General features: G+C 45.4%; 1 protein-coding gene across 1 annotated transcript in view; it reads right to left on the bottom strand.

Moving 5' to 3' along the window:
- LOC126175796 (uncharacterized) overlaps positions 1 to 26,783 on the bottom strand; it is a 314,318-nt gene that overhangs the window by 174,822 nt on the left and 112,713 nt on the right. Inside the window, exon 4 of the mRNA XM_049922776.1 lies at positions 9,366 to 9,537. Coding sequence (XP_049778733.1) covers positions 9,366 to 9,537 — 172 coding nt within the window. The remainder of the gene's footprint in view (positions 1 to 9,365; positions 9,538 to 26,783) is intronic.

Below are 26,783 nucleotides of genomic sequence, written 5' to 3'. Positions count from 1 at the left end.
TGGCGTTCCCCAGGGTAGTGTTATAGGCCCTTTGCTGTCCCTTATTTATATAAACGATTTTGGAGACATTCTGAGCAGCCGCCTTCGGTTGTTTGCAGATAACGCTGTCGTATATCGACTAATAAAATCATCAGAAGATCAAAACAAACTGCAAAACGATTCAGAAAAGATATCTGAATGGTGCGAAAAGTGACAGTTGACCCTAAATAACGAACAGTGTGAGGTCATCCACATGAGTGCTAAAAGGAATTCGTTAAACTTCGGTTACACGATAAATCAGTCTAATCTAAAAGCCGTAAATTCAACTAAATACCTAGGTATTACGATTACGGACAACTTAAATTGGAAGGAACACACAGAAAATGTTGTGGGGAAGGCTAACCAAAGACTGCGTTTTATTGGCAGGACACTTAGAAAATGTGACAGACCTACTAAGGAGACTGCCTACACTACGCTAGTCCGTCCTCTTCTAGAATACTGCAGCGCGGTGAGGGATCCTTACCAGGTAGGACTGACGGAGTACATCGAAATAGTTCAAAGAAAGGCAGCACATTTTGTAGTATCGCGAAATATGGGAGAGTGTGTCACAGAAATGATACAGGATTTGGGCTGGAAATCTTTAAAAGAAAGGCGTTTTTCTTTACGACGGAATCTTCTCTCGAAGTTCCAATCACCAACTTTCTCCTCCGAATGCGAAAATATTTTTTTTTTGACACCGACCTACATAGGGAGGAACGATCACCACGATAAAATAAGGGAAATCAGAACTCGTACAGAAAGATGTAGGTGTTCATTCTTTGCACGCTCTATACGAGATTGGAATAATAGAGAATTGTGAAGGTGGTTCGATGAACCTTCCTCCAGGCACTTGAATGTGATTTGCAGAGTATCCATGTAGATGTAGAAATCGTTAGGGAATTCAGTATTCCGAGATTCACAGTGTCAGGAGTGTATCGAGAATACCACATTCCAGGCATTACCTCTCACCACGGACAATGTAGTGGCCGACGGCCTTCCCTTAGCGACCGGGAGCAGCTGCCAATTCTAATAAAGAAGCAATACTGCGTGAAATAACCGCAAAAATAAATGTGGGACGCACGAAGACCGTGTGGCGGAGTTTGGCGTTAACGGGCTACGGCAGCAGACGACCGACGTGAGTGCTTTTGTTAACAGTACGACATCGGCTGCTTTCCTGGACTCGTGACCGTGTCGGTTGGACCCTGAACGACTGGAAAACCGTGGCCTGGTCAGATGAGTCACAATTTCAGTTGTTAAAACCTGACAGCAGGTTTCGGGTGTAGTGCAGACCCTATTGAAGCAATTGACCCAGGTTGTCAACTAGGCACTAAGCAGGCTGGTGGTGGCTTCATAATGGTTTACGATGTGTTTACAGGGAATTGACTGGGTGCATATATACTCCTGGAAATGGAAAAAAGAACACATTGACACCGGTGTGTCAGACCCACCATACTTGCTCCGGACACTGCGAGAGGGCTGTACAAGCAATGATCACACGCACGGCACAGCGGACACACCAGGAACCGCGGTGTTGGCCGTCGAATGGCGCTAGCTGCGCAGCATTTGTGCACCGCCGCCGTCAGTGTCAGCCAGTTTGCCGTGGCATACGGAGCTTCATCGCAGTCTTTAACACTGGTAGCATGCCGCGACAGCGTGGACGTGAACCGTATGTGCAGTTGACGGACTTTGAGCGAGGGCGTATAGTGGGCATGCGGGAGGCCGGGTGGACGTACCGCCGAATTGCTCAACACGTGGGGCGTGAGGTCTCCACAGTACATCGATGTTGTCGCCAGTGGTCGGCGGAAGGTGCACGTGCCCGTCGTCCTAGGACCGGACCGCAGCGACGCACGGATGCACGCCAAGACCGTAGGATCCTACGCAGTGCCGTAGGGGACCGCACCGCCACTTCCCAGCAAATTAGGGACACTGTTGCTCCTGGGGTATCGGCAAGGACCATTCGCAACCGTCTCCATGAAGCTGGGCTACGGTCCCGCACACCGTTAGGCCGTCTTCCGCTCACGCCCCAACATCGTGCAGCCCGCCTCCAGTGGTGTCGCGACAGGCGTGAATGGAGGGACGAATGGAGACGTGTCGTCTTCAGCGATGAGAGTCGCTTCTGCCTTGGTGCCAATAATGGTCGTATGCGTGTTTGGCGCCGTGCAGGTGAGCGCCACAATCAGGACTGCATACGACCGAGGCACACAGGGCCAACACCCGGCATCATGGTGTGGGGAGCGACCTCCTACACTGGCCGTAAACCACTGGTGATCGTCGAGGGGACACTGAATAGTGCACGGTACATCCAAACCGTCATCGAACCCATCGTTCTACCATTCCTAGACCGGCAAGGGAACTTGCTGTTCCAACAGGACAATGCACGTCCGCATGTATCCCGTGCCACCCAACGTGCTCTAGAAGGTGTAAGTCAACTACCCTGGCCAGCAAGATCTCCGGATCTGTCCCCCATTGAGCATGTTTGAGACTGGATGAAGCGTCGTCTCACGCGGTCTGCACGTCCAGCACGAACGCTGGTCCAACTGAGGCGCCAGGTGGAAATGGCATGGCAAGCCGTTCCACAGGACTACATCCAGCATCTCTACGATCGTCTCCATGGGAGAATAGCAGCCTGCATTGCTGCGAAAGGTGGATATACACTGTACTAGTGCCGACATTGTGCATGCTCTGTTGCCTGTGTCTATGTGCCTGTGGTTCTGTCAGTGTGATCATGTGATGTATCTGACCCCAGGAATGTGTCAATAAAGTGTCCCCTTCCTGGGACAATGAATTCACGGTGTTCTTATTTCAATTTCCAGGATTGTATTTAATAAACTGTAAGACATACATCTATGAAGTTTGGGATACATGTTTATGAATCTCTCAAGTTCAGATTACAGGCATTCAATTACGTCCTCCACCAGTGACAATAACAATATCACAGCGATACTCGAATTCCTCCCATACACGGGTAAGCATGCCCACTGTCACTGATGATATGGCAGTACAGATCCGATTCTTCAACTGTTTTGGGTTCTGTGGTAGTGTTGGTGCATAAATGTTGTCGTTAATGAAAGCCCACAGGAAGAAGTCACAGGGCGTCAGCTGAGATGTCCGAAGTCGCCGGCTGTAGGACGACCAATCCAGTGACTCGTTAGCGTTTCATCCAGATATTCATGAACTTGGCGACTGTCGCGCGTTGTTGAAGAATGAAGTTGTTGTCCTCGTTAAGTCTCGGAAACAACCAGTTTTGTCACATTACAAGATCGTTAACCGTTGGGTTGATACGGGTTGTTTGGGGAGGAGACCAACCAGCGACGTCATCGGTCTCATCGGATTAGGGAAGGATGGGGAAGGAAGCTGGCCGTGCCTTTTCAAAGGAACCATCCCGGAATTTGCCAGCAACGATTTAGGGAAATAACGGAAAACCTAAATCAGGATGGCAGGATGCGGGATTGAACCGTCGTCCTCCCGAATACGAGTCCAGTGTGCTAACCACTGCGCCACCTCGCTCGGTGTTAATCGTGAATCCATCGATGTAGAACGGCCACAAACAGATGAGTGGGATTTCGTAAAAAACAACACTGATTTTGCGCGAATCTCTTAATTTTCACTGTGTACATGTGGGTTCTGTAGGACCAAAAATCGAACATTCTGTTCGTTACTTTCCCACTAAGGTGAAAGTCACATCGTCACTGAACACGATGCATTGTGCGGAAGTTTTATCACTGTCAGTAGCAATCTGACGCTCGTCAGAAAATACATGTTTTGTAAGTAGGCTGTTTATGTTTTCTTATTGGCAACGTTACGTAGCGCTCTGTATGAAAATGACTGGCTGTGCTGTGTGCAGTCTGTGGCTAGTTTGCATTGTTGTCTGCCATTGTAGTGTTGGGCAGCTGGGTTTGAACAGCGCGTAGCGTTGCGCAGTTGGAGGTGAGCCGCCAGCAGTGCTGGATGTGAGGAGAGAGATGGCAGAGTTTTGAAATTTGTAATACTGGATATCATGAACTGCTATATACATTATGACTATTGAACACTAATGGGGTAAATACATTGTTTGCTCTCTATTAAAATCTTTCATTTGCTAACTATGCCTATCAGTAGTTAGTGCCTTCAGTAGTTTGAATCTTTTATTTAGCTGGCAGTAGTGGCGCTCGCTGTATGGCAGTAGTTCGAGTAATGAAGATTTTTGTGAGGTAAGTGATCTGTGAAAGGTATAGGTTAATGTTAGTCAGGGCCATTCTTTTGTAGGGATTTCTGAAAGTCAGATTGCGTTGCGCTAAAAATATTGTCTGTCAGTTTAAGCACAGTCATGTACAATTTTTCAAAGGGGACGTTTCAGTGTTCGTTTGTCATCACGCCGTAGAGCCTGTAAATTGTACGGCTTCATAATTAACCGACGTCTTAAAGCATACCAAATTGTTGTTGTAGGCGGCTGTAACTCCCGACTGGCATGTCGAGTTGATTTTGTAGCACTACATGGAATGCAGTTTGAATTCGTGCGACATTTCCGTCGGAAACACGATGGCGGTCTGGACTCTTCCCTTTAAATACACATCCTGTGTCTAGAATCTGTCAGTACCATCTGCGAATGTTTCATCCACTCTGAGGATCAGTTTGGTAGTTCAACCTGAAATGTCTTTGCACTGTCATCAAGGAATTACACTTCGAAAACTAGAGAAAACAACATGATTTCTGTTGCGGAGTAGCCAGTTTGCAGTACGTGACGGTAACCAAGCCTGTTTCGTTAAGTGTCAATAAAGAAGGAGCATTCTCCTGACAAATATATTCCAGAAATGTGAAACTGTCAAAGACAAGTAACTTTATTTTTGTACAGTATTACAATTTATCCATTTTACCGAAATACTAAAAAAACGGCCTAAAAACCGTGCAAAAAAAATAGTCCGCAAATCAAGTAAACTTTTGACTCAGGATTACGCAAAATGTATGAAGACGCGTCTCGGCTCCAGCTTTCTCCACGGCACCGACAGATGTCACTGCTGGCATTGTATACGCTACAGCCTTTCTTGCAGACAAATTAAAGCAGAAGTTCAATATATCTTCAGTAGATACATTCAGCGTTAATTTTTGTCTTTGATAGTGAAAATCCGTCAACTTTATACTCGTTGCTTGCATATGTACTTCGGAAAACACGTAACAATAAGCTACTCCAATCCAAATATGTGTTTAAAGCAGCGTACCTTGTATCGTAGCCTTGTAGGTAAATGCAGCTTCAACGCTCCTGCTTCAAGCCAACTGAGATGCTAATATCTCTCCTTACGTGGAAAATGTGTATGGCATTTCGGAGACCATTACAAACTCAGTAAGTTAGTTGCAAGATCGGAAGAAGGACGTCAGGTGCTGTAGTCTTCCGTAGTGGTAATAATACCTTGTGGCTCAACGGCCTGACAAAGTCTTTCAGTTGGACGCCAAGTCGGCGACTTGCGCGTCCCTAACCCACCCCGTTAATCCTACCAGAGAAAGGACTCTACGGTTAAACGTGGAATCCCAACCACTGGTTGTTCCTTGCGGATCTTCATAGCGTTCAGAGGTGAAGGCTAGGTTAAAAGCAGACTGGAACAATGTTTGGTCGGACCAAGATTCGGGCACACGCTTCACTGCTACACAAGCAGGGCTGGTCCTATTCAAGCAAGGATTTCGTAGTTAAGCGTGTGAAGTTTCGCAATTTTTCAATGATGAAATCCAAGCTCATCGTCTTCGGTCGTTGTTCTGTTGACCAACAGCCTGTTCCATTTAATCGTTGGAAACGTGGTGTGAGCCTGATGTCTTCTGCACGAATATTTGGTCCTATAGAATCTTTCCGCTTCTCTGCTGCTTCCATTTGATTGTCCATACATGAAAAACATGACTGTAAGTTCCGTCAACGTGTACTACTCCATTTGGTTAGGGCTGATCGAAATTAGTACCTTAACTTAGAGTCTACTACAGTACGAATATTTGGTCCTATAGAATCTTTCCGCTTCTCTGCTGCTTCCATTTGATTGTCCATACATGAAAACCATGCCTGTAAGTTCCGTCAACGTGTACAACTCCATTTGGTTAGGGTTGATCGAAATTAGTACCTTAACTTGTAGTCTACTACAGTACAGACGTTGTATATCAGGACTGCCCATGTCAATACACAGTACTGCTCGCGGGTGCCCTACACGATGTTGGGTAGTTGTACAAGTTTCTTTGGCTCTTCAGTGTGTATATATAAACAGAACAACATTCACTGCTGACATATCAGTCATTGTATTAGTATATAATAATCGTCATACCCAACTATAATCCGAATGGATAGCCGCGTGTGTTATAGCGCCACTTCTGGGACAGGAGGGTGCACCGGCCCCGGACTGGATCCGCCCGGCGGATTAACGACGAAGATTAGTGTGGCGGCCAGCCTGGATGTGGTTCTACGGCGGTTTCCCACATATCACTAGGCGAGTGCCGGGCTGGAATCCATGTCCAGCCTCAGTTACACGGTTCACCAACATTTATAAAACTCTCGCCCACTGTCACATGAACAACAGTACACGTAGACAGTCGGGATACGCATATTGCGTCCCAAGCGGGTAAGAGGGTGGTGACAGGAAAGGCATACGGCCGCCCCATAAACTAAGAACGCCAATTCCGTCAATAACCATGACGACCCTGCACGTCGATGTTGAACAAAGACACAAAAGAAAAAAGAAGTGTAACCGAATATCTAGATAGTTCCATCATGTCTGCTAGCGGTCAGTTTGCAGGTAATAGTACTTTATATGTATTATACATGCATGACGTTAAATATTTAGTAGTATTATTGTCAGTGCATTTTGTGTGATTGTAAAGTTTGGATTAGTATATTTAAATGAGTTTTCTGCATCTGTTCCATGCCGTAACACGATGTCGGCAGCATCTTCGGCACTGCCGCCAAATAAAAAGCTGACAGCTATTGTTCAAAAAGCGAAGGCCATCGTGTGGAAGAAGATTCCGCCAGCGTGTGTCATCGCCCTCTGTTTTACGTAAGATTAAATACATTTAATTGTCTTTAGCGAACGTAACAGTAGACGATCAGTTTTGTAAATTGAAAATGTAAAGGTAATTAGTTAGTTCTAGTCTTGACCTCACACGACTAACATCGATGTTAGTGTAAAATTTAATCTGTAATAAAATACATCGATGCAAGTGAAAAGTTATTTGTTTATCCTTCATGACTTTCTAAAGTGAATGCATATGTGGGAATAATAATTTGAATTTAAATCTAACTTCATAAAGAGAACATTACTCTTTTTTATAACCAAGTCTTGTTGAGTATTTTGGAGTTACTGAAGTTTGAATTAAATCGGCGATCAGTAGTTAGAGAGAACTGTAGAGATGATACTCCCGTTGTTAATTTTTCGGAAGGCATGGAACTTTAATGGAATTGTTGACATGTAAAACGATTGAAGTGTTCTCAGTCTCTGCTTCCTGGCTTGCAATAAGTTAATCTATTTCATTGAACTAATTCAAATCGGAAAGGAAGTTTGAAACTGTCAAGCTGAATTATTATACATTGATGAGGCAAACATTATGACCACCTGCTTAATAGCTTGTTTTTCCGTCTTTGGAACGAAATACATCACTGATTCTACGTATCAGGGATCCGACAGCTTGTTGGTAGGTTTGTGGAAGTATGTCGCATTAGATGTACGCAAAGGTCATGCAATTCGCGTCAATAACGGGCCGCTGATTTGCGTACGCGATGATGGCGCCCCATAGCGACCCATATGGGTTCAATGGGATTGACATCGAGCGAATTTGGTTGCCTAGATATCAACGTGATTTCACTATAAAGCTCCTCAAACCACTGTTGCACTGTTCTGACTCCGAAACACGGACAATTATTCAGCTGAAAAATGACATCGCCGTCAGGGAAGACATCAAGTATGAGGGGACGCAGGTGGTTCGCAGCTGTCATCGATTATTACCACAGGTCTTAAGCAAGTAAGCAAAATGTCTCCGATAGCACATTCTGCTCCCACCAGCCAGTATCCGTCACGTGCTGTATGTTTCGAGCCACTGTTCACCACGATGCCGGCGTTTTTAGAGACGACCATCGACCCAGTGTAGCGCAAATGTGATGCTCCCGAAGAGGCGAATCGTTTCCAGCGATCAAGGGTCGAATCGCGATGGTCCCCTACCCACTGCAATCGTAATTGACGATACCGTTGTGTCAACATGTGAGCACGTAGGGGCGGTTTGCTGCGGAGCTCCAAAAACGTACGATAAACAGTGTGCTCCGAAACATGCATGCGGGCACCATGCCACAGATGCCACAGAGCAGACAAGCCTCCGAACCCCACGTTCTGAGCCGGCCACTGTGGCCAAGCGGTTCTACGCGCTTCAGTCCGGAACCGCGCGCCTGCTACGGTCGCAGGTTCGAGCCCTGCCTTGGGCATGGATGTGTGTGATGTCCTTAGGTTAGTTAGGTTTAAATAGTTTCTAAGTCTAGGGGACTGATGACCTCAGATGTTAAGTCCCATAATGCTTAGAGCCATTTGAACCCACGTTCTGTGAAGAGTCGTGGACGTCCAACCATTTAGCGCCTCATGGCAGTTTCACCGTCCTACCTCTTGCCGTAGATGCACACGACAGAAACACGTGAACATTCGACCAAGTTCGCCGTTTTCGAGATACTCGTTCACAGGCTCTACATAATAATAACCTGCCCTTTGTCAAAGCCGCTTATCTCAATGAATTTCCCCGTTTGCAGCCCATACCTTCGTTAGGCTGATCCCCGGGCATGTCTGTTCTGCTTAGATATTTTTGTTACCGCGTCATGTGTCCTCGACGCCACCACGCGGCACCCAACGTCGCGGGCCAGTGGTCATAATGTTTTGGCTTATCAGTGTACGTACTTGATCAATGTTTATGTCAACTGTGTGTTAGATACCACGCTTACTGATGTATGTTTAAGTAATAACATAAAGAGAGGTGTGGCGCTGCAACGTCCAGCTGTTGTATATGTAGCAGGGATGCCCGGAGTCCGCGATTATACTTGCGTACTCGTGTACTCTATGCGGGTAGAATCCATTTGCACCCAACAACATACTCTATTGACGATTTTTCTGGTAAAGGGCAGAGGCGGAAACTGGTGGATCAAGTCTCCCAGCACAGGGAGACGGCGAGTTCGCAGATGACGTTATAGGACCAATCGGGAATTTAAAGCGAGTACAGAGTGCTTATTCAGAAATAAGCACTATGTCTCTAGGAGACATAGTGTGAACATAACAAAAACAAACTTCCTTAACATCAACGCCAGCTTTGTGCCAGACAGAGAACTGCTCAGCTTCCTATCGCAAAGCGGTCACAAGCGGCGTCTTACTCACCGGGCAGCGTTGCGTCTCTGAAGACGGCCACCGTAGCGTCGGAAGCGCCGTCTATGTCCGCGTCGTCGCTGGCGTGGCGGGCGACAGCGGGCTCCAGCCAGAGCGGCCGCAGCGTGATGACGTAGTCGCGGCCCGGACTCAGCATGTCCAGTATTACGTCCCCGTGTCGCGTCTGTGGGTAAAGTCAACAGTGATGGGATATTACGGCCACCAACACTTTGTGAGGCCCTCTGACCTCAGAAGTGCCACAAGCTCTAAGACTGGTAGTCTTCAGGGCGTATTTCACAATCTGTCATATTATGTACGCTGAATAGGCAGAGGTACACTCATGTTCAGAAGAAACAGAACATTAGAGACAGGACATCCATATCCAGAGGACATGAACATTAATGTGTACTGCAGAAATGAGTAGCTTTTGAACCATGCCGGCCATCGGGCTTAAGATCTTCATCTACATCTCGGCGCAACACCACCTACCGGTAAAAAGCGCTATAAACCGACGGTGCCTTGAGTGTCACTTGAGCAGACGTGCAGGATGCCTCGCGGACGTATGCGATAACCGTACCATCAAATCAATGGGTTTAAAAGAGGACGCTTTGTTGGCATGGCAGAATGTTTCCATCCAGGAAACTGCTGCTCGTGTGAGACTGGGGGTGTGCAGAATGGCTCACGGAAGGCCATAGAACACGACGAGTTGGGTCGTACCAGCCAGACCACCGCCGAGAAAATCTACACCTCATCCAACTGACAGTCCAGGACAGATCTGCGTCCTCCTCGGCTCTGGCGCAACAGAAGAACAGTGTAAAGCGTTGCACACTATCAGGGGTACCAGTCCGTCGCCGTTTATTACGGCAATGGGTTACATGCACGTCGTCCACTTCTCCGCCTAGCTTTGACGAATGGGCAGAAACATGCTAGACGGCAGTGGTGCATGCAACGACGTCACTGGGGACATGAATGGCCTCAGATAGTGCTTTAGGACGAGTCCAGCATCTGTTTGAAAATGTTGGCCTCGTTTTGGTTCGCCACAGACAGGGGGAACGGCATCACAGTGACTGCATTCGCAGACGACACACAGTGCCAACTCAAGGCCTTATGGTGCGTGTCCAGGGCACTGTGAGCATTGTGACCCATGTGGATGACATCCTGCGACCCGTAGCCATTCCCCTTCTGCACTACACTCGAGACGCCATTTTTCAGAAAGACAACGCAGGACCACATGTTTCTGCACGAACACGTGCCTTCATGGTGTCACAGAATGTCAGCCTTTTGCCTGGCCCGCCAAATCACCAGACTTGTCGCCAATCGAAAAAGTGTGGTATATGGTCAAAGGGTGGGTGAAACGCAGTGTCCCAGTGCCAACCACCACATACGAATTTTGGAACCAGGTGAATACAGCATGGATGTCATTCGCGGCTTATACGTGTCGATGCCATCACGCAGGCCCCATGGCGGATGACACATGCTGAACCGAAGTGACTCATTTTCTAATCATTTCACTGACACTGATTTGTTGCAGAATCATGGAACATATTTTGTGTTCAGACATAATGACTTTTCCAGACTCTGAGAAGCTCATCTGCAGAAACCAGCACGGTTTTAGGAAACAGTGGTCATGCGAGACACAGCTGGTCCTCTTTGTGCATGATATACAACAGGCTCTAGATACCGGCTCCCAGGTTGATGCCATATTTCTCGAATTTCGAAAGGCGTTCGACTCAGTTCCGCACTGTCGCTTGCTGCAAAATGTGCGCGCTTACGGTCTGTCCAATGGCATATGCGGTTGGATAGAAAGTTTTTTAACAGACAGGGAGCAGTATGTCGTTCTGAACGGGGTAACTTCAACAGAAACAAGAGTAACTTCAGGTGTGCCACAGGGCAGCGTGATAGGTCCTCTGCTTTTTCCGATTTACATAAACGATCTGGTTGATGGTGTTGACAGCGGCCTTATACTGTTTGCCGATGATGCTGTAGTCTACAGGAATGTAATATCACACGAAAGTTGTGAGCAAATCAATGAGGATTTGCAGAAAATAAATGCGTGGTGTAATGACTGGCAGTTATCTCTCAATATTAGTAAGTGTAACCTACTGCGTATAACAAGGCAAAAATCCCCATTAATGTACGAGTACAAAATAAATGATCAGTCTTTGGAAGCGGTAACATCAGTCAAGTATCTGGGTGTGACTATTCGAAATGATCTCAAATGGAATGATCAGATTACACAAGTAACTGGTAAGGCGAACTCTAGATTGCGGTTTACTGGTAGAATCCTGAAGCGATGCAGTCCTTTAACGAAGGAAATAGCTTACAATACGTTAGTTTCGTCCAGACTTAGAGTATTGTTCGTCTGTATGGGACCCTTGCCAGCTGGGTCTGATTCAAGAGATTGAGAAGGTCCAAAGAAGAGCGGCAAGATTCGTGACTGTTACATTTAGCCATCGCGAGAGCGTTACCAATCTCATAGAAAATTTGAAGTGGGACACACCTGCAGATACACGACGCGCTAAAAAGAAGGGGCTGCTCACTAAATTCCGAAATCCAATCTTCACCGAGGATGTAGAGCATATATTATTACCACCAACTTTCAAATCGCGTAATGATCATCATTCAAAGATAAGGGATCCGCGAGTGGAACAGAAGGGGGGGGGGGGGGGGGGGAAATATGACTTTGGCGCGAATTGTGCCCTCCGCCACTCACCGCTTGGTGGCTAGCGGAGTATATATGTAGATGTAGAACATCCTAATGTACATGTCCTGTGCATATGAAAGCCCTATCTCTAGTCGTTCAAGGAGTCCTGTTTATTTCTGAACATGAGCGTACGTGAGGAAGGAATGTATTTCGCTCGCTGCTGAATTGGTAAAAGTTTACGTACTGTGTAATTGTTTCATCGAAAGCAAATATTGTACAAGTCTCGTTCAAGGAGGTTTTAGGATTTTAATGTGGAAGATATAAGAACACACGGAGTATGAGCTACTTCAGAATACCACGTCCACATCTATGCAGAATGCGCGTGTGCGGTAATGAAATGAACCACGACGGAAAGCAGTGTATCTGATAATGTGGAAACTACATGATGGAAAACGATCTTTGCCAAATTCACTAGTGCAAAAATGGCACATATACGAAGAGCAAAGGTCGTACGATGGTTACAAACGAGTAACATAGGAATATTCGTGAAACTGCTATAACACATGTGAAGGTGGAGCGTGTTCGAGAAACCATCGTTGCAAATCGTTCGTGACACTTGTATCACTGCAAGGATAAAAATCAGTGCTGGCAGTCCCGAGACAATCCACGATGAACATGTTTTCTTCCGCAACGTCTCTGCAAGACTGGCATCCTAATTCTGGTCATAAATGAACACGAAAAACAATTTGTGAACAGTTTTGGTACTGATTTAGAGTCTGTGGTATCTATGGTTTTAAACTTTCCTTCTCGGACACTTCGGAAGCTTAATTCTGAAATTTTAGACAACATAGTTGTATGGAGATAAACAGCGATTAAGTTACTTATAAACAATTATTCAAAATGACAGTCACAATCGCATTATTTATTTTGCCGCCAACCGGTTTCAACCCGCGATGTGGTCACCTTCAGGGCAATTACACTGTAAAGTTATAATATTAGTAAGTAATTATGTACGTAATCTACAAGCAGTTGGTCAAAGTTACATAAATAAACAGATTTTTATAACCATTTCGTCGCTCGCTGGAGTCGTCACCCTGCCTGTGCACGGTTGGTAACTGGGTATGGTTGGCTTTTTTTTTTCTTTATTGTGATTTCATTCCCCTGTTCCATACGGGCAGGTGCGGGCTGTCAGCGGTACAACCCGCTGCTCTTCGGCCAAGTGACATGACAACTAAACCAAGAATAAAATGTTACATATATAAGGCGATAAAAAAGGGAACATAAAACAGAATAAGGGGAGAAAATTGAGTTAAAAATACACTGACATGGAGACGTTCATGGTGGGGACAATTAAAAAAGTCACCAGAAAGTTAAAAAACACAGTTGGCGATTCTTAAAACACAAAGAAGGCACTGAATGCACATACACAGATTAAAAGTCGGTCACAGTATTAAAAACACTCCAGAACAACACATGTAAAACTCACTTGGAGCACACACAGTGAACTATAAAACTGCCAGGTGGGACCTGCCGAGGGAGAGGCCGGAGAGGATGCAAAAGGAGGGGAGAGCAAGGGGCAGCAGGGGAGGCGACGGGATGAAGAGAGTAGGGGCAACCGTGGGTTTCACGAAGAGGCAGCAGACACGTGGGGTGGGAGAGGGAAAGGGAAGACAGGGCAGGAGGGAGCGCAGAGACACTGAAAGGAGGCACAAGAGAGGGAGGGGGAGTAGGAGAGGGAAGCCACTCAGGAGAATGAAGGGGGAGCCCTGAGGAGGAGGCAGGAAGATGGGGTTAGAGTTGGTAGGAAGGGTAGATGTCAGGGTGAAGCTCATCTTCCAGGAGGGGTAGATGGTGGAAGTTGTGTTGGGAAAGGAGGCGGAGGGTGTGGAGATGGAGAGAGGGTAGGACACAACGGTAAAGGCGCGGCAATGGGTTGGGGGTGGAGAGGAAGGGAGACACCAGGGGGTGAGGGGGATCAATGTGGCGGACAATATATAGTGTGCGGATGTGTTCAAGGAAAAGGAGAAGGTGGGGGAAGGGGATGAGGTCGTAGAGGATGCACATGGGGGACAGAAGGCGGATGCGGAAGGCGAGGCAGAGCACATGGCATTCGTGGATTTGGAGGGCTTTATAGTATGGGGACGGGCGGAAATCCAAGCTACGCTGGCATAACAGAGGATGGAGCAGATCAAGGATTTGTAGATGTGAAGGATGGTGGAAGGATGCAGACCCCACGTCCAGCCAGACAGGAGTTTCAGGAGGCGGAATCGGTTGTGAGCTTTGTTTTGGATGGTAAGGAGATGGGGAGTCCAGGTGAGGTGGCGGTCGAGGGTGAGGCCAAGGTATTTGAGGGTAGGAGTGAGGTGGAGAGGAGGGCCATAAATGGTGAGGTAGAAATCATGGAGGCGGAAGGAGCGGGTGGTGCGGCCTATGATGATCGCCTGGGTCTTGGAGGGGTTGATACAGAGGAACCACTGGTTGCACCAAGCGGTGAATTGGTCAAGGTGGGATTGGAGGGTACGTTGGGACCGTTTAAGGGTAGGATAAAGGGCTAGGAAGGCGGTGTCATCAGCAAACTGGAGAAGATGAACAGATGGGGAAGGTTTGGGCATATCAGCAGTGTACAGGAGATAGAGGAGAGTGGACATGGTTGGCTCTCTCCATGACGACAGCGTCCCAACCACACAGGCTAGGGGGCCCTTGATATATACTATCGCCCATGGTAACGGCGTTCCTAGCACAAAAGATAGAGGGCTCTGCTCTATCCACAAATGATGTAGAAAATGAATGGGACAACAGTTACCTAAATTTTAAATAATTGTAAATTTCTCGAGTTTTAATTAGTTATATTTATTATTATTATTTATTATGTTTTATATTACAACTGGAAAAAACTTTAAAATTTATGATTTCTTGCTTAAGCATGTAACTACCGTTGGTCACCGAGGAGGGCGTTACCGTCTGCCCACGTGATGTTGGCCGTTATTTAAGCTCACGCAGAGAGCCAATCATGCATAGTTACCAAACGTGCACAGGCAGGGTGACGACTCCAGCGAGCGACCAAATTGGTATAAAAATCTATTTATTTATGTAACTTTGACTAATTGCTTGTAGATTACGTACATGGTTACTTACTAATATTATAACTTTACAGTGTAAATTGCTCTGAAGATGACCCCATCGCTGTTTGAAACCGGTGGCGGCAAAATAAATAGCCGCGCAGGATTAGTCGAGCGGTCTAAGGCGCTGCAGTCAAGGACTGTGCGACTGGTCCCGGCGGAGGTTCGAGTCCTCCCTCGGGCATGGGTGTGTGTGTTTGTCCTTAGGATAATTAAGGTTAAGTAGTGTGTAAGCTTAGGGAGTGATGACCTTAGCAGTTAAGTCCAATACGATTTCACACACACACACAAAATAAATAATGCGATTGTGACTGTCATTTTGAATAATTGATTAATTCTGAAAGCCTCATTTAGTTTAGCAGCACACTCAAGAATAATTATACACTCCTTCTCAGTTCCTTAACTATCCTTCCAAACCCTGTCTTCAACTGCCTCAAACGCAGAATCTTGTTAACTGGATCTGTGACGTTAATTTGTGCTATTTTCTTTTTCGATATTTCAGTCTCGTCGAAAGAGATTATAAATCTTATTTTCAAAACTGCTGTATTGAATTCTTCCTTCGTTGCTTAAGTTTTTTTTTTTTTTAACTTAACGTCGATCACTAAACTCTCATCACCAAAACGAAGCTGGTTCATATATGTTCCACTTACTTGCTAACCTTCTAGCCCAATAAAGCATAATGGAACTGGATTAAATATTAAAGGATAATTAATACACTATCTAACAAAAAGGTGAAGCACCAAGAAGACGTGGTCTGATATTACTGTCACTTCGTACACGTACATTCCATCGGCGGGTATCAAAATGATCAGATTTGAAATTCGCTGGTACACGTAAAACAGTGTTGTTACCTGGTCTGGTAAGGTATGTAAGGGTCGTGAACAGCATCAGGTGGTGAGTAATCACTGAAGGACACATAGATGCCACATACTCATGTGAAACAGAGCTATGAGCAGCTGGCACAAATTGAAAGGGGTCCCATTGTGGATCTCCATTTGGGCAGTTGAATGACTCATGTAATATCCAGATTTGTTGGGCACTCTGACGTTCTAGTGCCTCGGTGTTGTTGTGGTGTCACCGCCAGACACCACACTTGCTAGGTGGTAGCCTTTAAATCGGCCGCGGTCCGTTAGTATACGTCGGACCCGCGTGTCGCCACTATCAGTGATTGCAGACCGAGCGCCACCACACGGCAGGTCTAGAGAGACTTCCTAGCACTCGCCCCAGTTGTACAGCAGACTTTGCTAGCGATGGTTCACTGACAAATTACGCTCTCATTTGCCGAGAGCTACGTCATTTGCTAGCCTTCAGCTACGTCATTTGCTACGACCTAGCAAAACGCCATTACCAGTTACTATTGATGCTGTAAAACATGTACCGTCAAGAGCGATGTTCACCAATTATGGATTAAAGTTAAGTATTCCAGAAGCTACGTACGTTTTTTGCTAGTCTCAATTCCTTGTCCTGTTCCAGACCTCACGTCAGCCTGCGTGAGCTTAAACGCGTGCCTTTCTGCTTCCTTATAGTGGGTCTTGCCAATCCACAACAGTTGTACTGTATGGGAACGTGAGGGCACATACCAATTTATTTGTCGTCAAAATTCCGGTCGACCACAGCTGAATACAACAAGGAAGGATCACCGAACTGTGCACCAATCAGATCGCAACCTCTTAACATCTGCGCCTGACGCCTACCATCCAAAAGACTCCCTGCAACTTCTGTCATCCCACACCGTTGGTCGGAGACTAGCATAGGTGGAATAGAAAATACCGGCCCATACGTAGGCTGCCGTTACCACCACAACACAGAGGGCTGCATTTGGAGTGGTATTGCGACAGGGGAGCATGGACTGCAGATGAATTACTTCGCATTGTGTTCAGCGATGAATCGCACTTCTGCACATGCCCCACATCACCATCGTCGGTGCATATGGCGGCAACCTGAGGAGGTGTCGGATTCTTTTCGTGGTTTGGAGAGGCACAGTGGTGTTAATCCTGACGCCATGATACACTATGTGATCAAAAGTATCCTAACACCTGGCTGAAAATTACTTACAAGATCGTGGAGCCCTCTATTGGTAATGCTGGAATTCAATATGGTGCTGATCCACCCCTACCCTTCATGACAGTTTCCACTCTCGCAGGCATACGTTCAATCAGGTGCTGAAAGGTTTCTTGCGGAATGACAGCTTCGCGGAGTGCTACACTGAGGAGAAGTACCGATGTCGGTCGGTGAGGTCTGGCACGGAGTCGGCGTTCCATAACATCCCACAGATGTTCTATAGGATTCACATCAGGACTCTGTGCAGGCCAGTCCATTACAGGGATGTTATTGTCGTGTAATCACTTCGCCACAGGCCGTGCACTATGAACAGATGCTCGGTCGTGTTGAAAGATGCAATCGCCATCCACGAATTGATCTTCAACAGTGGGAAGCAAGAAAGTGATTAAAATATCAATGTAGGTCTATACTGTGATAGTGTAGGCAAAACAACAACGGGTGCAAACCCCCTCCATGAAAAACACGACCACGCCATTACACCACCGCCTCCGAATTTTACTGTTGGCACTACACAGGCTGGCAGATGACGTACACCGGGCATTCGGCATACTCACACCACTCCATCGGATCGCCACATTGTGTACCGTGATTCTTCACTTGATACAACGTTTTTCCATTGTTCAATCATCCAATGTTTACGCTCCTTACACCAAGCGAGGCGTCGTCTGCCATTTACCGGCATGATGTGGCTTATGAGCAGCCGCTCGATCATAAAAGCCAAGTTTTCTCACCTCCCGCCTAACTGCCATAGTACTTGCAATGGATCCTGATGCAGTTTGGAATTCCTGTGTGATGGTCTGGATAGATGTCTGCCTATTACACATTACGACCCTCTTCAACTGTCGGCTGTCTCTGTCAGTCAACAGACGAGGTCGGCCTGTGAGCTTTTGTGCTGTACGTGTCCCTTCACGCTTCCACTTCACTATTAAATCGGAAACAGTGGACATAGGGAAGTCAAGGAGAGTGAAAATATCGCGTACAGACGTATGTCACAAGTGACACCCAATCACCTAACCACGTTCGAAGTCCGTGAGTTCTGCGGAGAGCCCCATTCTGCTCTCTCACGATGTCTAATGACTACTGAGGTCGCTGATAGGGAGTACATGGGAGTAGGTGGCAGCACAATGCACCTAATATGAAAAACGTATGGTTTCTGGGATGTCCAGACATTTTTGATCACACAGTGTATGTGGAGACATCGAGTGTGACTTCAGATCATAGTAGTTAGTGATTGAGGGAACTCTGGCGGCACAACGCTACGTTACGGACGTGCTGCGTCCTCATGTGTTATCTAACATGCGACAACACCTTGGTGCCATTTACCAACAGTCACATGTCTCTATGAAATGCCTGCGTGATGTAGAGATACTCTCGTGACCAACAAGTTTTTCAGATCTGTTCCCGACAGAACATGTGTTGGACAAACTTGGACGTCAACATCATCCCAGTGGCAGTATCAATGATCAGCCCGTGAAGTATTATTTCATTTCCTCCTCCCCTTCTCCGTGTGTCACTTCTTTTGTCAGGCAGTGTATTTACAGATATATCTTCCTCGCTGCGTCGTGCCTGTTTTACCGATACTGAAAACATAAAAAAAATATAAAAAGACAGGTGGAAAACTGTACTACACCAACGGAAGTTGCCTGCATCGGAAAGCCAGGTTCCCTTTCCTTTGAGGCGGTCTTCTTATTCAATCTTTAACGGCGCTAGCGCATCCCCATTGCTGTCCTGTATGGAAGGGAGTTGTATTTCCTATTCATGGCGAATGTTAGAAGCACTGTAGATATGGGTACACGTAATCCTCGGACGCACGTTCGATTCCGATCCCCCCATAGTAATGGAGAGAATGTTCGACGATTCTGGCCACTTCTGCTAGAAAGACACCGCAGAAATAGCCTGTCATCGAAAGCTCTGCGATGGATTCCAAGAAGTAGCACACCACAGCTGACCTTGTTTCTTCGACAAAGCCTATTCCCTCTCTCGCCTCTATCCACCTGAGAGAGCTCGGTGTCGATAGGACGTTAACCTTGCTCCTTTTTTAATTAGATGACCCGGCAGAAAGTGGATCGCTATCATCGCCGAGGCCAGTAAGGGAACCAGGCCACCGTTTCTGTTCCAGAATTGTCAACACTCTCGCCGTCTCAGCTAAATCTTCATCTCGCAGCACCAACTTTCTACGCCAGCCGAAGCTATGCATCTGGACTTCTCGCGCCCGTTTCTGGGCACTAGAACCAAAAGCAATGACACGTGGTGCGAGTCCGCCGTTTCGCCGTTCACATCTGCTTCATCGCTTTCAACTACCTGTTCTTTATCAGCAGAGTCCCTACTTCATCCTGGAAGAAGTCTCAACCCGCTGCCCTCCGTCGCTCCATCCCCCTCTCCTTTTCCTCAAGCTGCTTCAGATTTCATCCAGTGCCGTGTCGTGCTGTCGACAATATCACCAAATAAGAAATAAATCGAATACCCGTACATCTGGAGAAACACGTCCCCCCCCCCCCCCCCCAGTTAGTATTTACGTCAGAACCTAGAAATTTAAGTGGCAGGAGCTATCCAAGCACCTTATCCTTCTCTACAGCCGGCCGGAGTGGCTGTGCGGTTCTAGGCGCTAGTCTGGAGCCGAGCGACTGCTACGGTCGCAGGTTCGAATCCTGCCTCGGGCATGGATGTGTGTGATGTCCTTAGGTTAGTTAGGTTTAATTAGTTCTAAGTTCTAGGCGACTGATGACCTCAGAAGTTAAGTCGCATAGTGCTCAGAGCCATTTGAGCCTTCTGTACAGACTAGAGGAAGTAGAAAATTTCATTAGAAGATTAAAAAATTGATAATGAAGTGTTAAACATTGTTAGTATCATGAAAGTCGTACTACAACCTGATTTAATTTGTACTAACAGAGGATGTGACATTGTATAAAAGAACTGGACTCACTAGGGTGGATACAGATGGTAACCTAATCGTTATATTTAAGTCAGCTATAGGCATGTGAAAGGATCTGGAAAATTTAATTGAAGATCCCTGTAAATTATGATCTAGTGACGAGATTTATTCAAGAATGATGATGCAATAGATGGAAATATGTTGCAAAACAATTATATATTGGATTAACTCAACTTGTTGATGATATTTAAAGTATAAAATTAGAAGAGAAAATATGTGACAACAATGGCATGCAGAAGAAATGGTACAAGACATACATTCGTACTAATTTAAAGGACTCCACCACATTATAAAGATGCAGTGAATACGTTGCCACACATAGTGCTCCAGTATCATCGGTGGACAGAAAAGAAGGAATAGGCGCTGAATAGGAGACACTGTTAACTCATCATGATAACTACGATCATGATAAATATTCACAGACCATTTTCATTTCAGAAAAGCAGTTACATGTCAAATAATATTATGTTATTGTTGTTGTTGTGGTCTTCAGTCCGAATGTTACACTGATCCAGCTCTACGTGCTATTCTAGGCTGTGCAAGCCTCTTCGTCTCCAAATAACTACTGAAACCTACATATTTCTGATTTTACGTACTGTATTCATCTCTTGGTCTCCCTCTAGGAATTTTACTCTCTACATTTCTCACCAATACACTATTGGTTCAAATGGTTCAAATGGCTCTGAGCACTATGGGACTTAACATCTGAGGTCATCAGTCCCCTAGAACTTAGAACTACATAAACCTAACTAACCTAAGGACATCACACACATCCATGCCCGAGGCAGGATTCGAACCTGCGACCGTAGCGGTCACGCGGTTCCAGACTGTAGCGCCTAGAACCGCACGGCCACGGCGGGCGGCTACTCTATTGGTGATCACTTGATATCACAGAATGTGACCCATCAATGGGCCCCTCAAACTGTGCCACAAATTTGTCTCACCAGTTCTCTTCAGTACCTCATTAGTTACGTTACCCACCCGCCTACTTTTCACCATTCTTCTGTAGCACTACATTTCAAAAGCTGCTATTCTCTTCTTGTCTACACTGTTTATCGTCCATGTTTCACTTCCGTACACGGCTACACTCCCTACAGCACTTAAACTTATATTCGGTGTTAACAAATTTCACTTCCTCAGATACGCTTCTTTTGCTACTGCCAGCTGCCAGTCTACATTTTATATCCTCTCTAATTCGTCCACCAGCAGTTATTTTGCTGCCCAAATGCCAAAACTCATCTACTACTTTAAGTGTCTCGTTTCCTAATCTAATTCCCTCAGCATCACCTGATTTAATTAGACTACATTCCATTATTCTTGTCTTGCTTTTACTGGTGTTCATCTTATATCCTACTTTCAAGGCACCGTCCATTCCGTTCAACTGTTCTTCTTACAAGCCATCGGCAAACCTCAAGGTTTTTATTTCTTCTGCCAGAACTTTAATCCCTATTCCAAATTTTTCTTTGGTTTCCTTTACTTCCTGTTCACTGTTCAGATTGAGTAACATCGGGGACTCCCTTCTCAGCCACTGCTTCCCTTTCATGCCACTCGACTCTTATAACAGCCGTCTAGTTTCTATACCAGTTGTAAATAGCCTTTTGCTCCCTGTATTTTACTCCTGCTACCTTCAGAACAGTATTTCAAAGAGAGTATTCCAGTCAACATAGTCAAAAGCTTTCTAGGTTCAAGTATTTCCTCGTGTGTTCTTCCGTTTCTCTGAAATCCAAACTGGTCTTCCCCGAGGTCCGCTTCTATCACTTATTCCATTTTTCTAGAAAGAATTCGTGTTTGCGACGATAACTTATTAAAATGATAGTTCGCTATTATTCACAACTGTCAGTATTTGCTTTCTTTGAAACTGGAATTATTATATTCTTCTTGAAGTCTGAGGGTATTTCGCCAGTCTCACACATCTTGCACATCAGTGGAAGATGTTTGTCTTAGCTAGTTCGCTTAATGCTATCAGTGGTTCTGGCGGGATGTCGTCTAACCTACTGGGCCTTGTTTCGAATTAGGTCTTTCACTGATCCGCCAGATTGTTTCTGCAGTACCATGTCTTCCATCTAAACTTCATCTAAGTCCTCTTCCATTTCTATAACATTGCCTTCAAGTTTATCTCCACTGCGCAGACAGTTTATATATTCCTTTCACCTTCAGCTTTTCCTTCTTTGCTTGGTACTGGTTTTCCATCTGAGCTCCTGACATTCATACAGCTGCTTTTCTTTTCTCCAAAAGTCTCTTTAATTTTCCAGTAGGTGGTATCTACTTTTCCCCTAATGAAATATGCTTGTAAGTCCTTACATTTGTCCTCTAGCCATTCCTGCTTAGCCATTTTGCACTTCCAGTCAACCTCATTTGTTAGATTAAGCTTATCCATTACGGATATTTTAGAACCCGTGATTGTTAGTTGTTGTAAATACATAAGACTGCAACTGTTGTGTAGCACATGGTGGATTATGACAAAGTTTCGCTGTCGCAGTGTAAATAAATACAGATTGTCTAAAAGTGTGTGAAGTGATATACCAACTGGCCATCAAAATGGAAGCAGACTGATGGACACTAACGAAAAAAGCCGCCCATACTGTCACAAGCCAGTAACCAGCATTATGCTAGAAATAGTGATGTAACTTCCAGAAAACCATCTGATGAGTAACCTCAAAAGGTTAATAATAAATAACTATTCAAAAAAGCGACTGATTACAATTTTATGTATTTATATTCAATTTTTAGATATCTGTATTCTCTTTCTCCTCTTTCGTTTGGTGCATTCTGATATTTTCTTCCTTCATCAATTAAACTCATCATCTTCCATGTTATCCATTAATTCCTACTAGGACTCGTCTTTTTACCTAGTTAATCCTCTTCTGCCTCCCCTATTTCATCTCTCAAAGCTACCCATTCGTCCTCTACTGTATTCCCATCCCAGGTTCTAATCAACTGTTGCCTAATGCTCCCTCTGAAATTCTCGACAACTTCTCCAGATATCATCTCCTTGCTATCCTAACTTTTTGCCATTTCTTCACTTATAATCTACAGTTCATAACCAACAAATTGTGGTCAGAATCCACATATGCCCCTGCAAATATCTCTGCCTTATCATTATGTAATCAGCCTGAAATCTCTAGGTCTCTTCCACGTATAGTGTATTCTTTCACGAGTCTTGAACCAAGCGATGATTAAATTATGCTCTGTGCGAAAATTCTACCAGGCGGCTTCCTTTTTCATTCCTTTCCCCGAGTCCAAAATCAAATGGTTCAAATTCTGAGAGCGTGCGGGTGCTATTCTGTCATTCTGCGCAACAGATTAATCTGAGATGTACCCTTTACCCTGTGGCTCCTGCAAGATGCAATTTCCAACCCCACACTACTAGAGTAGTCGGACAGACGCTCCTAGCGTTCTAAAGAGAAATGCCTGAAAAACTTTCAGCAATAAATATCTTCTGGAGTCGTCTGCTGTAAGGAAATGACACAAAAATTCACCAAACTTCTTACATAACTAGTAGGATACTTGGGTACTGGAGTAGTGCTAGTTAGTGTAAGAAAAACATGAAACTAAAGAAAATTATTATTTATTTTGCAAAAATTCTGAGAAATCACAATGGCCCTTTTAGTTATGAACTGAACAAATTATTTCCGGGCTCTTTTCGGAATGTGAAATTACCTCTTAAGGATAGGATTCGCTAATGAAATTTCTATACAAAGTTTACGATTGTTATTGACTTGGCAGAATGGCTGAGAGCCACGCCTACTCCACTTGAATAATTATCCATTAGAATGTTGCTCGGTACGGTCGAGGCTGTCGTGTGTGAAATGCAGTGAAGTGTATTGTTGTGGAGGAAATATGGGGCTCGCAAGAACTGTAGCGCACAATACCGTAAGCTGCGATGACTGCTGTCTGTGCCGCTCGCTGCTGACAAATAAAATAACTCTCGTTCTATCTGGATTGACCTTTGCCAATCAAACTCTCCCTATGCCTTGATGAAGTAAAGGACTCCTATTCGCCCCTAGTCTAACTATTGGTGTGGTACACTGCTCAGATAACCAGTCCACCAATATGCCACTCAAAAATTCGCTCGCATGAGTTTAACTATAACTCTGTCCATTCACACCGCACAATAAGTGTGGCGGCCAACACAGTGAACAACGCTTAATCTCAAGGACTCAATATAGAGTCGCACTCCGATTTGCTCTCGACATAGGTGCTCTCCCAGTGAAGTACTGAGGAGAGACTTGTTCCTCGCTCTTTGAGTACATGTACGAGTGCACACGCTCTCGTTACGTGTTCTCGCTCCAAGAGCGACAACTGAACGGCCCCTCTCAACGCCAGACGTGAAGTTGTATATCTTTTGGTCTTTTCGATTACTCCTTCAGCTCAAGGCGTCAGGAATATCGTCTGCCAATCTTGCTCTTCTAAAACGGAAGAATGACGTTTCGTTTAAAGCGACCAGTCCAGAAATCTGTAGCATCAGCGTTTGGCGTTTGCTGTCTCCCTGTGAAAACCTCTGAAACTGCGTGCTATGTTTGTAAAGAATGCGTAGGCTAGGCGCTCCCACACAATGTAGCGGAATTTGCTTTTAAGCCGAACACGGGGTCGTTCTCCCATTTCACTCGGGCAAAAGCTGTCCGCTCCGCGGGCGGTCGCCGTCTGACATAGAAAGGCTGAATTGTCCTCTGAAGGGACCGGCCTCCCGGCGTGCAGTCTGCCTCTCTCGAACTAAAAGCTCCTGTGACCGTCGTGAGTGGAATGTATGTGTGTATGCCAGCCTCGAGTATTTCAACCACGGTGCACTTACTTGTTATTTGCATATCATCTACATGAATTCATACAACGTTGACTTTATCTTATCGAGTTTGGGTTCGAATGAAGCATCTTGATGTGCGGAATATGATTGTGAGGGCGGAATATGTAAGTAATGAAGGTCAGGAGACCACGACGTCTTACAAAATGGCTCTAAGCACTTTGGGACTTAACATCTGAGGTCATCAGTCCCCTAGACTGAGAACTACTGAAACCTAACTAACCTAAGGACATCACACACATCCATGCCAGAGGCAGGATTCGAACCTGCGACCGCAGGAGCAGCGTGGTTCCAGACTGAAGTGCCTAGAACCGTTCGGTCACAAAGGCCGTTGGGCTCGTGTCCTTACATAAACAAACCGCCACGTGTGCTCTTAGTTATGTTTATGCAAGTCCAACTTACAACCATATGCTTTTAGTCCAATGTTAATAACAATAATTTATACTCAAAAGAGGGCTGCCTTCGCCCTCCCCCTTGCCCTCTCTCCTAACGATTAATTATTTGTGTTTTGATGTCTCCGTTAATACATACTGATTAAACGAATATCGCACCAGACTCACCTGGGGCCACTCTCGGCCACATTACATTCCTATTTAAAATCGTGTAGATCACAACGGGAAACAAAGCAACACTTTCCATCAATACTGGGCAGTATGTTAAAGACAAGATCAGCAGTAACAATTTGTACAGACTCCATCTACAAATTGCAAAATCGAAATTGCAAATATACACTGAAACTACTGAGAAAATGCATCTGGCGACTCATGTGAGGGACACACTGTATCTCTGATCGATGAGATAGTGGTAGCATTGTTAGTAGGTGTCTGGATGCTTTTGATTAGGTAGTCCATGCAGACTGTAGATCGCACATTGCTATGATGGAGGCTACTTTCCGTATAAGTTATATACATCGCTTTCTCTGGGTATTAACATTCATTTTAAGACTGCAGATCCTTGTAGCAGCCAGTGCGTTGGCTTGAACAAAGACCTATCCATTTGCCCACCGCTTGTTTATGCACCCTGTGCCTGATGTTAGTATTCTGCTGGTCGCCTCCACCCTCATCTCAGTATTAAAATCATACCACACTTCGACTCAGAATGGGTGACGGCTGACTGTGTCCCTCAGAGGGGGAAGCAATAGTCATTTCCCGCGTATTTCGGCTGTGGCGGCGGTGGCAAGGCAACACAGGTTCATGCAGAGACAGGACGGTTCGCAAAAGGCTGACTCTACACCTCAGAAACGGCTTGTAGTGAAATTGCGTGCTTCTGGAATATCGTGTCAGTTATGTGTCTGGACTAGTGATTTCCTTGTGAGGGAGGTCACAGATCGCAGTAACTGACGGAAAGTCATCGAGTAAAACCGAAGTGATTTCTGGCGTTCACCAAGATAGTGTTATAGACCCTCTGCTGTTCTTTTGGTATATAAACGATTTAGGAGGTAATCTGAGTAGCCCTTTAAGGTTGTTTGCAGATGATGCTGTCGTTTATTGTCTACTAAAGTCATCATAAAATCAAAACAAATTGCAAAACGATTTCTAAATCTGTCTGGCTCAAAAACTGGCAATTGACCCTAAAGAATGAAAAGTGTGAGATCATCCACATGTGTGCTAAAAGGAATCCGTTAAAATTCGGTTACACCATAAATCTGTGAAATTTAAAGGCTGTAAATTCCAGTAAATACCTAGGAATTGCAATTATGAATAACTTAAATGGGAAAGAACACATAGAAAATGTTGTGCAGAAGGCGAACTAAAGATTGCATTTTGTTGACAGAACACTTAGAAGATCATACAGATCTACTAAAGAGACTGCCTGCACTATGCTGGTCCGTCTTCTTTTGGAGCACTGCTGCGCGATATGGGATCCTTATCAGATA

This window comes from Schistocerca cancellata, chromosome 3 (genome assembly GCF_023864275.1).
Source record: "Schistocerca cancellata isolate TAMUIC-IGC-003103 chromosome 3, iqSchCanc2.1, whole genome shotgun sequence".
Classification (NCBI taxonomy): Eukaryota; Metazoa; Arthropoda; class Insecta; order Orthoptera; family Acrididae; genus Schistocerca; species Schistocerca cancellata.
Note: the sequence above shows the minus strand (reverse complement) of the source record. Positions and strands in the feature narration are given on the sequence as shown.